This window comes from Sphaeramia orbicularis, chromosome 12 (assembly GCF_902148855.1).
Source record: "Sphaeramia orbicularis chromosome 12, fSphaOr1.1, whole genome shotgun sequence".
In the NCBI taxonomy this organism is placed as follows: domain Eukaryota; kingdom Metazoa; phylum Chordata; class Actinopteri; order Kurtiformes; family Apogonidae; genus Sphaeramia; species Sphaeramia orbicularis.
Window position 1 is genome coordinate 68,272,322 of NC_043968.1, and position 13,613 is coordinate 68,285,934.

General features: G+C 37.0%; 1 protein-coding gene across 14 annotated transcripts in view; it reads left to right on the forward strand.

Annotated features, from left to right (window-relative positions):
- dnm1a (dynamin 1a) overlaps positions 1-13,613 on the forward strand; it is an 88,270-nt gene that overhangs the window by 62,484 nt on the left and 12,173 nt on the right. For all 14 annotated transcript variants that reach the window (XM_030148558.1, XM_030148550.1, XM_030148547.1 and 11 more), the window contains 4 exons: positions 11,382-11,491; positions 11,664-11,775; positions 12,006-12,020; positions 12,841-13,008. In XM_030148558.1, the coding sequence (XP_030004418.1) occupies positions 11,382-11,491; positions 11,664-11,775; positions 12,006-12,020; positions 12,841-13,008 (405 nt within the window). The remainder of the gene's footprint in view (positions 1-11,381; positions 11,492-11,663; positions 11,776-12,005; positions 12,021-12,840; positions 13,009-13,613) is intronic.

Sequence of the window (13,613 nt, forward strand, 5' to 3'; positions counted from 1 at the left end):
TGAGCATTTGCCCTTTTTCAGACAGAAGTCATTAGATGTGTGGGGATTTTCACATGTGTTTATGTGGTTAGTAGGCTTTGACTCTTTGGTGGTCAACGGTGATTGATCACATGTCCCGGCTCGCCCCGGGGTTGTTACACTGACCTCCTGCAAGAAGTAAACCCAGTTAATTACCCGCTTAGCAATTAGCTGTTAAACAGGAAGGTATCACTGAGCTGCCAGGTCTGTATTCAACTGAGTGTGTCATTGTTAAGTGTCCTCAACGCTTCCTTTTCATGAAGACGTTTGTTTTTTTGTGTGTACTCATTCCCACAGGCAGTGAAGAGCACAAAGGCTATCACTTTTTATGGAGAAATGACAAGACTCTTAGAAAAAAAACAACGAAAAAAGATAAGCAGGTTCTACTTGCCAAGCAAAACACACAATACAGTTTCTCTGTTTTCATAACAAGAAAATGTGAGAATTTGCATTTTTATCCCTGTGAAACTGGACATATCAGATTAGTTTTTAATTCTAGAGAGGTTTTTTTTATCTGTCTGGGTAACGTTTGTTATCTGCATTGTTTTCAAGTAGCACGTTGTATGATACAAGATGCATTAGAGAGCGTGGACACTGGCACACAGCCCACAGCCCTTTATTATGAGAATTACTGGACAACCTGCTGCACTGAGTCATCAACAGCTGGATGTTTTTACACATAGTCCCTGAATAGCTCTCATCTAAGTGTTTCTAATGGTAATTGTTTGAAATTGTTTTCTGTTTCTTCATTTACATGTTGGCAACATGTGGTCTTATTTTGAGTAAAGTCAAATAGCATTAAGTCAAATTAAGGTCTTTCAGATGCTGCTTCTGCTGTTTCTCAAAGCTGTGTTACTCATGAGACAAACATGAATGGATTTAGCCCATGGTATGTGTTTTGTTGACTCAACTATATTTGGCTGTTTTTGTTTTTGTAGAAATTACTTCACTTGACATGTATGTTTGTCATGGCGCTTCATACATTAGACAGAACGTTCTTAATTTGTGATTGGTCGTATGCACCTGTTTCTGGGTTTATTTTGCTAAATTGATCAGTTCACTCTATATTAGTTCACTCATTATATGGCTACATTATGAGACAATCAGTCATTAAATAGCAACTATTTCAAAATGATTCTACCACTTTTGAGTAATGCATCATCAAAATGTTGTCTTTAAATGTTGTTGTTGACCAACAAGAACCAAGTATTCATCTGGACCATGTGAGAAGACAGCATTACATTAAACTATGCACAATAATTCATAGTTTATGGTTTCATCACTTGGTGTTATTTTGCCTTCACAGTTACATTTAAAGGTTCATTCCTTATCTTAATCTTAATTTATCTTAATTTTAGCCTTGTCACTGTAGCCTATCAGACTGATTGCACTTGTAATGAAGTAATGTTAAATTTCTTGACTAATAGACTTATAGAATAATACCTTTAGCTGATCGTCCACTGAAAGTGAAGATTTTTCAAAAGAAAATATGATTTTTTCAATGTACTGTATGTGTGAACATTTTGAAGTAAAATATGTTGATGTAATATTGTGTTTCATATGAGTAGTGATGCAATAGAATATTCAAATTTATTTTTGTAATTTTCCCTCCATCTGTCTGAACTGGCAGACTGCAGTTAACTCACTAGCAAATGTTAGTTGATTTAGCAAAATTTCAGAAATGAAGAGCTGACTTTGCCTCTTCCACTGTGAAAAAATACAATCAGCCTTCAACAGAGAGACAAGTAATTTTTCTGATCCTGTTTGAGTTGTGCCACCATTTACACATATGATGTTTGTTAATTTCAGTGATAATTTTACAAGCCAAGAAAGTCACAGCATTCTGCAAAGAAACATCTAGTTTAGTGTTGAACACCTCAGTGGACTGCATCGATATCCAACACCAACACAGCTGTTACCTTGGTACCTTTTCCCTCAATCTTTGAGAGTGAGGTGTAAAAGCATTAGAAGAGGTGAAAATCACTACAGTCTGGTCATGTTGAAGCTGCACAGACACCTTCAATGACTCTGGACAGATAGTAGACATTTGTAATGTCATCACCTCTGCCACTTTCAGGTGTGTAATCTTTCCATTGGCATGTTTTCACGGTCTAAGAGTTACTACAAGCTGTGATTTTCTTTACTTGTAAAATTATCTTTTATATTGACAAGCATCATATGTGTAAATGATGGTATGATTTAAACCAGATTAAAAGGTTACCTTGCCTTATCCATTGACTGCAAAAGAATGAACCGGTTTATGCACACACACACACACACACACACACACACACACACACACACACACACAAAAATTCTGATCATTATCTGATTTCTGGGTTTATCAAATTATTCAAGTGATCATTTAAACAGCACAATGTGTTAATATCACATTTTATTCCTTATCAGATAACAGCAGTAATCAGATTATGAGAAATCGGATTAACACATCTAGATTTCTCTCCAATACTCCACTGTCTTCATGTATGTAAACCTGTTTATCTGATTTGTTTGTGCATGTGTTAAAAAAAAAAAAAAGAAAAAAGAAATTGTAGAAAACAGAAGTGATGTTGTCGAACATGACTGATCCTGTTTACATGACCATGAAGATCTGATAACTAAGAGTAATCAGATAATTGTAGTAGTTAGATCTGACGCGTTTACATGCACTTCAGAAATGCAATAATCAAAAACGCTGGTCCAGTCCATTATCGGATTTATTTTGGAGTACGTATATACATAATGATGGTAGACTCAGACTTCCTGTCATTGTCTTCTGCTCAAGTTTGACTACATAATTTCTGTTCTCTACAATTTTAATTGTGTTTACACATGCATAGATAAAAAGAATTAAATAAATCAAATTAGCCTACATACATGCATACATAAATGACAAAGCATATCAGATTATACTGTTTACATGATCACTTGAGTAATCTGACAACTCCAGAAATCAGATAATGATCAGAGTATTGGTGTGCATGTAAATGGTCTCAATAATAGGAAGTGTGAGTTTACTAGTACTGCATTTGTTTGTACTCTGAAAGAAATCCAATAATGGACTCAAACATCTAAACCAGGGGTTTTTGATTATCGCATTTCTGAAGAGCATGTAAATGCATCAAATCGGATTATTACAATTATCTGATTACTCCCAGTTATCAGATTTTTATGGTCATGTAAATGGGCTCAGTGTTTTCCAAAATAATATCAGGACTCCAGCCGTCTATTGTTGCAAATGACTTTATGAATGACTCATGTATGAATCAGGTATTGGCATGAACTCTACAGCTTTGTGGCACAACCAAGCTTTAGTGTAGTTACCTAACTAGCTTCAATATTACATTTAATATGGACTTGGCACCCAAAATGAATACATCTGCAGCAACAGGCACTTATGCACAGTTACACTTTGCAGAAGCTTTTCCACGAGTCCCATCCTTTTTATGTCACCCTCCCCATCGTGTACAACTTTCCCTCTGTGTTTAATTTTTTTCTTTAAGAGCTCAATAGGGGAATGGCAAAAGAAAAGAAAAGAATGGAGGGAAAAGAAAAATGGAGGGAGGTGAGGAGAAGGGTTGTGAAAATTGCCGTTGGCTGCCACCCAGGGCCCGGTCTTTGTGGTAATGAAGGGTTAGAGGCAGCATTATTGCTCCCAGATGCCGTGCGGCTTCTCTGCAGCCCTTTGATGCACAACCCAAGTCACCAGGACTTTTCTATCTGACTCCCATCAACTTACACACTACCACACACACATACACACCAAGACGTGCAGCTCTTAAAACAACATGGATGCTGTAAACGACTGTCTTTTTTGGTTTTGCCCACCAAACTACTCCGATTTGTTTCGAAGTGTTAATTGGATACGGTTTGTCAAGGCCCTTATGTGTGTTTTTGGTGCTTGTATATACAGCAGTATGCCCCCATGTCAGTGTATATGCGTGTGAGGCCATATTTCGTCAAGATTATTAAGTTGCATTTTGAGTCTTCCAGACATTTCTTGAGCATGTGCAGAGAGCAGTGAAGTGGTTTTATGAATTCAGAAGTGAACTTCCTTTGGCTTTTCGTAATGAGGCTGTTATTACTCACAAGCAAAACAAAACCATGGAAAGTACTCTGCTCACACACACACACACACACACACACACACACACACACACACACACACACACACACACACACACACACACACTGTTCCAAACAGCACAGGTTAACAACCAAGTACACTGCCTCAGCTGCTGTGTGCTCAATGTGTGTGTGTTAAATAATTGTTTCATGTGTTATACTTCAAACAGGACATCACATATGTGGTTCAGATCGAATGAAACTATCTTATTAAAAGAATCTATTTATAGCTAGAAGGACAGTAAAAATGAGTGGGTGAATGGGTGACAGATGAAGAGTTTAATATTGTGGAGCAGATAGATGAACGGGTGTTTTCCAGTCCACAAGGCTCCAAATATACTGTAAAAACTGAGACTGGGCTGAATTAATGTGATTTTTAAATTATGTTTTTATGCAATTTTGAACACTTTCACTAAATCTAATTATATTATGAGCAGACAGTAACCTCATTAACCATGACCAAATATATAGACATTTGATCCATGTATAATATAGAGCTGAAACGATTAATCGATTAATCGATGAGAATCGATCACAAAATTATTCTGTTACAATATTACTGAATCGAGGCTTTGTTTCCCTAATTTCGCTGCAGTAAACATGGGATCCACTGTTGTGTTTCACATGGACGCTTATTGTGATGCACATGACACTCGAATCAACACAAATTGTATGTTAGTAAGTTATTAATGAGGTGGATACAAATGTGTTGAAGACTGCAGTACACATATTATTTGTAGATGTCATTTGACTTGTTTGTTGTTGTTGATATCTATAGATATTTTCATATATACTTTTATGCTGTTGTTATTGTACATATTTTTATGTATTCTTTTACTTTCATACTTTTTGTGGTTGTTGTTTTAGCTGGTTCTGGAAGTTGTTTGTCATTTTCAGACATGTGTTTTTCACATTTTTACTATATTTTCATCTATTCAAAATAATAGTTTAATCAAAACGAATCAAACAAAATGATTGATAGATTGATCAATTACAAAAATAATCAATAGCTGCACCTCTAGTATAATGATATGATTGATGTACTCTATGTATGTAGACCCTGAAATAGACATTATACCCTTACAATGTCATAGTTTATGTTTTAACATATAGAATATTAGCCTGGTAGGGAACCTCTACGAATATGGCCTTTTTAGGTTAATGATACATTAGTCAGTTACTAATGCAAGTAAACAAATTGATCAAAACTCAATCTTTAAATTAATTGAGACTGCTAAGGTAGTGCTGGTATTGGGAGATAAGCTGCTACATGTAATGAATTTAGTGACTGTAATTAAATGAATTAAATGTTGAATAATGTTGAGACCAGTTTCTGGTCCGTCATGGACAATCAATAAATGGAAGCTCATTTGAGGGAGGAGGTCTACAAGGTGGCCAATAAACAAAATCCAAGTGAGACTGTCATGGAAAACAGGGGCATCCAGGCTCATATTACGAATGTGGCAGAGATGACTGCTAAAGAGGAAATCTAAGAAGGTCCAGATGACTCCCAATGAAACTGAGTCTGTGTGTCTTATACTTGGAATAGCTTCATCACTTAAATACATAATACTACTGCATGTATTCTGTTACTCTGCATCACACCAGGTTAAACAGTCTGAAGAAGGAACTGCAGCCTTTGTCTGGTCCGAAATAAAACCCAGACCAAATGTTCAAACTGCTCAGCTCTGATGACTGGTAGAAAAAAAGTGGATGGTTTGACTGCAGTTCAGGATGCTACAAGACACCATCCTGAACATTTGAAATTTGTGCTTTGACATTGTGTAAAACCTGAAAAACCTGCAACTTTGACCTCTCTGGGGGTGATGTTCACTCACCTGAATGATACGGTAAAGAAAACGGTAAAGGCCGACAGTACCTTAGACAGCCTAATCCAGAACTGCAGATCCAGTCCAGTTATGACCGTCGGACTTATCGTGGGGCTGAGAATGAGTGCAGCTCTGCACCTGAGTGACTTATTGGATGTTCTTGAAAGCAGCAATGCAGCAAGAATATCACCCCAACCTTCCCACTTAAACAAAATATTACTGGATGGAGCTGCAGACATGAGGCACCATGGATGTACCATCGTCCAAAAATTTTTCCACAGCAGTGGAAAGAGAGTGTGTCTGAAGAGGACAGACACTGACTAGAAGGATTCATGAGGAAGCAGAAAACAGCCACACAGAGAGGAGTGGACTACATCATCCAGTAGAAACTCATCCATAAATACATCAAGAACGAAATGACATGTTCCTCAGTGCAACTGTTCTTGGTTTCTTTTTGTCTGCACCAGATACTAGATATTTTTGCTTTCCAAAAAGAGGTCAAGGTTTTTCTGTTAATTGTGTTGTTACAATGCACTTCCTGTAGCAACATATAATCAATTCAACCTAGACTGAAATGTTTAGCATTCTAACTATATTACTGGGGATTTACAAATATAGATATACTTTAATCATCTGTTGGTCTGTGTCTGAGACTGTAGTCCAACATCCACTGTGTAAGTTTGCAGAAGTGGAATGTAATTTATGTAATTTCTGATTATGTTTTCATTATCCAGAGTGTGAAGTGTTGCTTCGTCAGTGGCTCTGAATGAACTTCCCTTTTTTCCCTGTTTCATAGCAGATGGCATCTAGTGTTCAGAGTGTTACTGTCACAGAGTTTGGACTGGAGTTAACTAAAGAGCTCAGAATGCAGAAAACCAACTCTGGCTATGATGACAGTTTTTCTTTCTTTCTTTCTTTCTTTCTTTCTTTCTTTCTTTCTTTCTTTCTTTCTTTCCTTTCTTTCTTTCTTTCTTTCCCTTCCTTTCTTTTCTTTCTTCTTTCTTTCTTTCTTTCTATCTATCTATCTATCTATCTATCTATCTATCTATCTATCTATCTATCTATCTATCTATCTATCTATCTATCTATCTATCTATCTTTTTTTTGTTTTTTGTTGTTTTTTTTTGTTTTTTTGTGGCCACTGTAAGAGAGGCTGAGGTGAGGTGTGTTGCAGTTGGTTATAATCTCCAAATTCCCTGCTTGATTTTACCAAATTGAACTTTTATGTTTTTTATATCACAAAATCAAACTATTATTGACTCATCCCCAGACAGAACAAGAACAAAGTGGTCTCACTGATGCCGACTTAGCATTTTTGTTACTAGGTTTAGCAACTTTTCAGACTACCCTAGCAACTTTTTTTTTTTTTTCAAAAAAGCAGCTAGCAACAAATTTAGCTATTTTTAAATTTTTTTGGAAACTTTCAAAAAGTGACTCAAACACTTAAACACACACATTTTCCCTCTAAATGACACCAAATGATTTTGTGCCTGTTTGATTAGCTGTAAAAGTGCATTGTGAGTTATACAGTGTTGCCAACTTAGCCACTTTGTTTTCTCGTTTGTCTCTTTTTGGTCCATTAAGATTGTTAATGTAGATTGAAAATTAAAAATGTTCCTGTTTTACAGTGACTTGTAGGCTCCTAAGTGGACCGTAAGATTAAAAACTAGGGCTGTCAAAATTAACACATTAATGCAGATTAATCCATCATCATGATTAATCTGATTTAAAATGTTAACACAGTTAACCCATTTGCAGGGCAGAATGACTCTGAGTATCTCTGCCAACGCATTTGGATCAGTTTGTCCAAGTAGAGTTAACATCATACATGAACAAATGGGCAGTTGATCCAGTACTGACAGGCAGCAGAACCAACCCACAGAGATGGAAGATGCTAAACAGCACGTTGGCCCTCTGGATGGAAATATGAGAACAAAAAAAATTAAGACGGAACATAAAGTATTATGCACATTCTGCAGGAAGAAGTTTTCTTTTCACTGAAGCACTTCCAGCTTCAAATACCACATTAACGCAAAGCATACGTTAGTCGAGGATTCTGCTACCACTTCGGCTAACGTGTCGCTCAGCTTGTGACAAACACGTTTAGTGAATATATATTCCCTTCTTTCTTGAGTCTGTTTGCTCATGCAAAATGAAATGAAATGATTAATATAGATTAAAAATGAATAATATTTAATTGTGATTAATCGAAATTAATCCACAGCAACCCTGTGATTAATCTGATCATTTGATAGCACTATTAAAAACCAAACCAAACTGAAGAAAATGAAGCTGAAAACTAAACAAACAAACAAATAAATAAATAACCTAAGTAGCTTCTCTTGAGTGTCTATTTTGGGTCACTTTATCCGGTCCTCAAATCTGGATAAGGGAGAAAGGTTGGAACTAGGACATCAAAAAAAAGCAAGAATTGACAGAGTATAGTTCATTTGTAGTTCTAAACACATTTAGGGTGTTGTTATACTCACTTTTTGTCTCTCCCACAATGTTAATCTTCTTACATCATTCATTACAATTACATCCACATTTACAATTATGCAAATTAGGTGATGATGTCAGTTCTAGTGACTTTTAGGACAGACAATAGATACTTTCACTACTCAGCAGTTGGCAACACTGAATGGTCAGAGGTCAAACAGATCACCTTATAAGTGTATCATAATGTCCGCAGGAAGATTTGCAGTTACGTGCTGGAGTTAGTTTTCTCACGTGTCTCCTTGTGTTAAATCTGTACATTTGCTTGCTCTTTGCTGACTTGCTTTTTATGGGAGCATATGGGGAAGCAGTCAAGCCAATTCTCCTCTTTAAAAAAACAACAACACATAAATACAGTCTCACATCCTTTATAACTTTTACAGATAATTGGTCTTAAAATATTTGTTATTATAATGGTTGTTTTATCATCTCTGAGCCTCTCTTTTTCTGTGTTCTATGCTTTTTTTTCCCCTGTGCTTTTCTTGCTATCTTGCAAACGCTCTTCCAGTAGACCCCCACCCCTCCTCCCCTTCTTTAACTTCCCTTTTCAACTCTTCTGACTGGATTTACTGGCCAGAGGAGAGGAAAATCTATGAATCAGTCCAAGGTTGCTCACTCCCAGGGAGAGGGGAAAGCCAGAGAGTGAAGGAATGGGTAGAATAGAAGAGAAAGAGAGAGAGAGAAAGCAAGAAAAGGGAAAAAGTAAAAGGCACAGTTGTGGATAATAAGGTGGAGGACGGGGACCCGTTTGCCCTCATTGCCCACTATAAATGGTGATGTCAGCAGTGAGGGGCGACTGCTCGGTTTGGGTTTTTGTAATGTGAACACCTGGGTGTGCTTTGTGTGTTTATATGTGTTTTTTTTCCTTTTTACATGCTTTTAAGGGATATGACCATTTGGCTGCATGGGTCATAAATCCTTTGATGAAGGAGTTTGGTTGCGTACATAACCCCCCTGTCTTTCTGGCGGGCTAGGGCAGGGCAGGCCCGCGGTTTAGCTCTCCAGATGGTTTTAAGGTTAGTTAGAGACTAGGCTAAAAGGTGCTGTTTGTAACCAAAGAGCAGTGTGTTTGTGTGTGTTTACATGTTCACAGTATGTTTGTAAAAATAAATAAATAAAAAAAATAAATCACCATGTGCTATTTTTGATCCTAATTAACTTCACTAATTTTACTGTCGATAGTAAAATGGATCCCCACACAAACCAGGGTAGAGGAACTCTCTCAGTAACAACAGACTTTGAGGAGTGTAACCACATGATATGAAGTGACTGAGAGACACTGAGATGCAGAGAGCGAGTGCTGTTGGCATGTGTCAGACAGGGCTGACTAACTTTGAGGTTCTCTGATTCATAAATAGCTGGATGTCTGGATATCATATGTTGTGTGCAGATTTACAAGAGATTTCTACACTACTCTGTCTCTCTTTACAATATAGTGTGTGTGTTTCTCATTTGTTGCTAAGATTTTTTTTTCTGCTTTGCACAACTGTAACCAAAACCACAGGCTGTGTAAGGGCTGTGTGTGACTTTCCCATTTGTCTTTCCATTTCTTTTCCCTTTTTTCTGTCTGTTGTTAATTTTTTTTCATCTAAGCTTTTAGCTCTGGTTTGTTTTAGTCTCTATTTTCCCCCAATCACTCAAAAATGATGCCGTGTACTAGCGTCGTTGTAATCAAGATCGGTCGTGGTTTCAAGGACATATTATAAAGGTTTCAATCTTGGAATCAACTGGGTTTTTTCGCGGTCATGTCTGAGGATTCTGGATTTTATTGCAGGACCAGAACATTGCCGATATCACTCAATCTCCTGTGCACTGAGGGAACTTGATTTGATATAAAACCTGCTTCAAATGCAACCAATGTATTTGTAATTTTTGGAGAGGAAATGGATGTTTGATCACCTTAAAGCTAATCATAAGATCATATTTGTCATATTCTTGTATAAGTATACAAAAAACTTTGTGTATTTGAAAAACTGCTGTGTATTTGCACCGGTCTTGGTCTTGGTTTAAGTGGTTTTAATTACAACACTGCAGTAGTGCTGTACTCATAAGCTTTAACTTGATCATGCTCTAATATTTATAATCTGTTTATAATTTCAGTTAGTGCCTGTGGCTGATGAAATGTTTCAGATTTTTTATACAATACTTATATCTGTGTAAATTGTCATTTGCCCAGGTCATTGTTCTTCTTGGTGGTTCTTCAAGGTTCAACTGGACTTGTTTAGCTCTTTTTCAAAAGAGAAAAAGAATATACGATACTAATGTCAGTGGAAATTCAGTAGTGTGGAAAAGTCTTAGGCCACCATTGTGGTTTATTTTATTGAGGTATAATGACCGTATATATGCATTTCTCTGTCTCAGAATTATGATTCCATTTCATTTCATTCAGTTATACAGTACCAAACATGGTACACAATTATGTTAAGGCATTTAGGGTGGCTTATATGTAAACAACATTAAAAACCAAAAAACACAGACACAAATTTGAATATTATAGAAGTTGTGTGGGATTGTGTGGACAGAGAAAAATAAGACTAATGGGAGGTTACCAACTTCCACAATTGGAAGTTCTGAAGAAAGCTTGCTACTAATTAGCACTACAACTAAAGAAAACTTCAAGACTTGTGACCCAATAGGGTTCAACAGGGGTCACTGACCACTGACATTTGCCTGTAGAAACCACTTAGTTTTTGTGTATTATGTGTGTTTTTAGCACTATTCTCATATTTCTTCTGATCTTTTTTTTAACAACTAAATGTATATTCCAATTATAACCCTGAAAAATGGAATCGTAAGACTTTAACACAGTGCTTTATGGTTGCCTTATGTTCTACTACACAGTGTTTCTCACAAACTTAATTGCTCAGTTTCTTTGTCAGGAATAACTGTGTGTTCTTCTGTCTCCCCCTGCAGGAGAAGGAGAAGAAGTACATGCTGCAGGTGGACAACCTGAGGCTGCGTGATGTGGAGAAAGGCTTCATGTCTAGCAAGCACATTTTTGCCCTTTTCAACACTGAACAGAGGTTTGTACGATTCTGTGCTCTCAAACATGCACAGTTTATTTCACTAAATAAGGACAGAATCAGTTTCCTGTTTTCTAAATGTTTGACATTGGCTTTCACTGTTCAGTTTACTGATGCATGCCATGACTGATTAATTCACTGTGTTATGGTTTTTGTCATTGTGCGACAATAGGAATGTGTATAAAGACTACCGTCAGCTGGAGCTGGCCTGTGAGAGTCAGGAAGATGTTGATGCTTGGAAGGCATCCTTCCTCAGAGCGGGAGTTTATCCTGAGCGTTCCACGGTGAGGCTACACCTTCCTTTATAAAACATTAATTTATTGCATCACCGGATGCAATGACTATCTCTCTTCAACATATTCTGAACATTTACATAATGTAAAGTAAATAACAAAGTCTGTTGTTAGATGTTATTGCAGTATTTTATATGGAGTCTGATTTATTGCTATCATGTCTCATGTGGCATCTGTCCTCTTTTCTATGTTTTATGTTCCATGACCTTTTGACCTTGTAGGACAAGGAAGGAAAGGTATGTGAAGCTCTTCTGCATCGTTCTTCACACCACCATTGTTTCTTTAAAGCATAATTTCTTAACCCATAAAGACCCACAGCTATTTTTGTGGTGACTTCCAAATGAATTTTTCACCACATTTAACCATCACCAAGTGATTTATCACCATTTATTATCATATTATCTTTTGCATTTTTCAGTGAAAATCAGGTATTGTATTGTATATTTAATTTACTGAACATGTAGGTGTTAAAACAAAAGTTCAGTTAATTCATAGGTCATTACATCAAAAAAGAAAATTGAAGGAAACATGAGTTTTTCAGCAAAATATATCATTAATTCTACATCAAAACAAGTGTGTACAAACACTATTATGTGTGAAATACATGAACCAGTGATGTAGAAGAAAATGGTGTATCCATGTTCACTGCAGAGACTATGGATGCATCTGAAAAAGACATCTGATGTTGCTGAAAAAAACTGAGAAACTGCATTTTACCTGAATTATTTCACTGTATTGATAGGATTAGTGGATCAAAAGTTATTAAACTTTTTGGATCAGTAGATGGTTTTGGGTCCTTGAGGGTTAAAATGTTTTGGATTTATTGTAAAAGGCATCCTTGTAGTGGTATTCCTCATGAAAATGTTGGTGCTATTTACTGTGACCAATGAGATAATGTTCAACTTAAGAAAGGATGGAATTATATTCTAGATTTTATTATATTGATAGGTGTAATATTGTATTCTTTTTGTATCCACCAATGATACAATCAGTAATAATAATAATAATAATAATAATAATAATAATAATAATAATCTGCTTCATCTTTGTCTGCAGGGTGATGGTGGTGATGAAAATGGCTCCGACTTCACCCACAGCATGGACCCTCAGCTGGAGCGACAGGTGGAGACCATTCGCAATCTGGTCGACTCCTACATGGCCATTGTCAACAAGACAGTCCGTGACCTGATGCCTAAGACCATCATGCATCTCATGATTATCAATGTAAGTCATCAGCATGGGTCAGCTGTTACCAAATGTGTCTGATGTATAGGGATGTAATGGTGCAGTCGTTTGTACCAAAACGTTGCGGTTTGAAGCCTTCGATACAATGTGGAGGTGTACTGAACGAATACATGTAGCCTATGTGCATGTAGCCTAAGATCGCAAACACTCGCCTTAAGTTTCCACACAAACCTTGAAACGGAACGCACACAGTATGAGCAGGGTGGCTGCAAACATGTGCAGGGTTTCCCCTACATACATTCTGCTGAATTCTCAGCCCCCCCCCCCCCCCCCCCCCCCCCCAAAAAAAAAAAAAAAAAAAAGAAAAACACAAATCCTAACTCTGAGGCTGGGGTGCCAATAAGGGGGCGTAAACATGACAACAGAGAGTATAACAGAGGCACAGAAGCTGGGTCAGATGTTCAAAGCATGTTAAGTTTCCCTTTCGGTTTTCGGTAGTTACGGAGCACCCACCCACACACACACACACACACACACACACACACACACACACACACAGACACTGGCCTCCTTCACTGTACCGAAAACGCATCGAAAATGTATCGAATTGAAGACCCCTCTACTGAAAACGTACCAAACCAAAA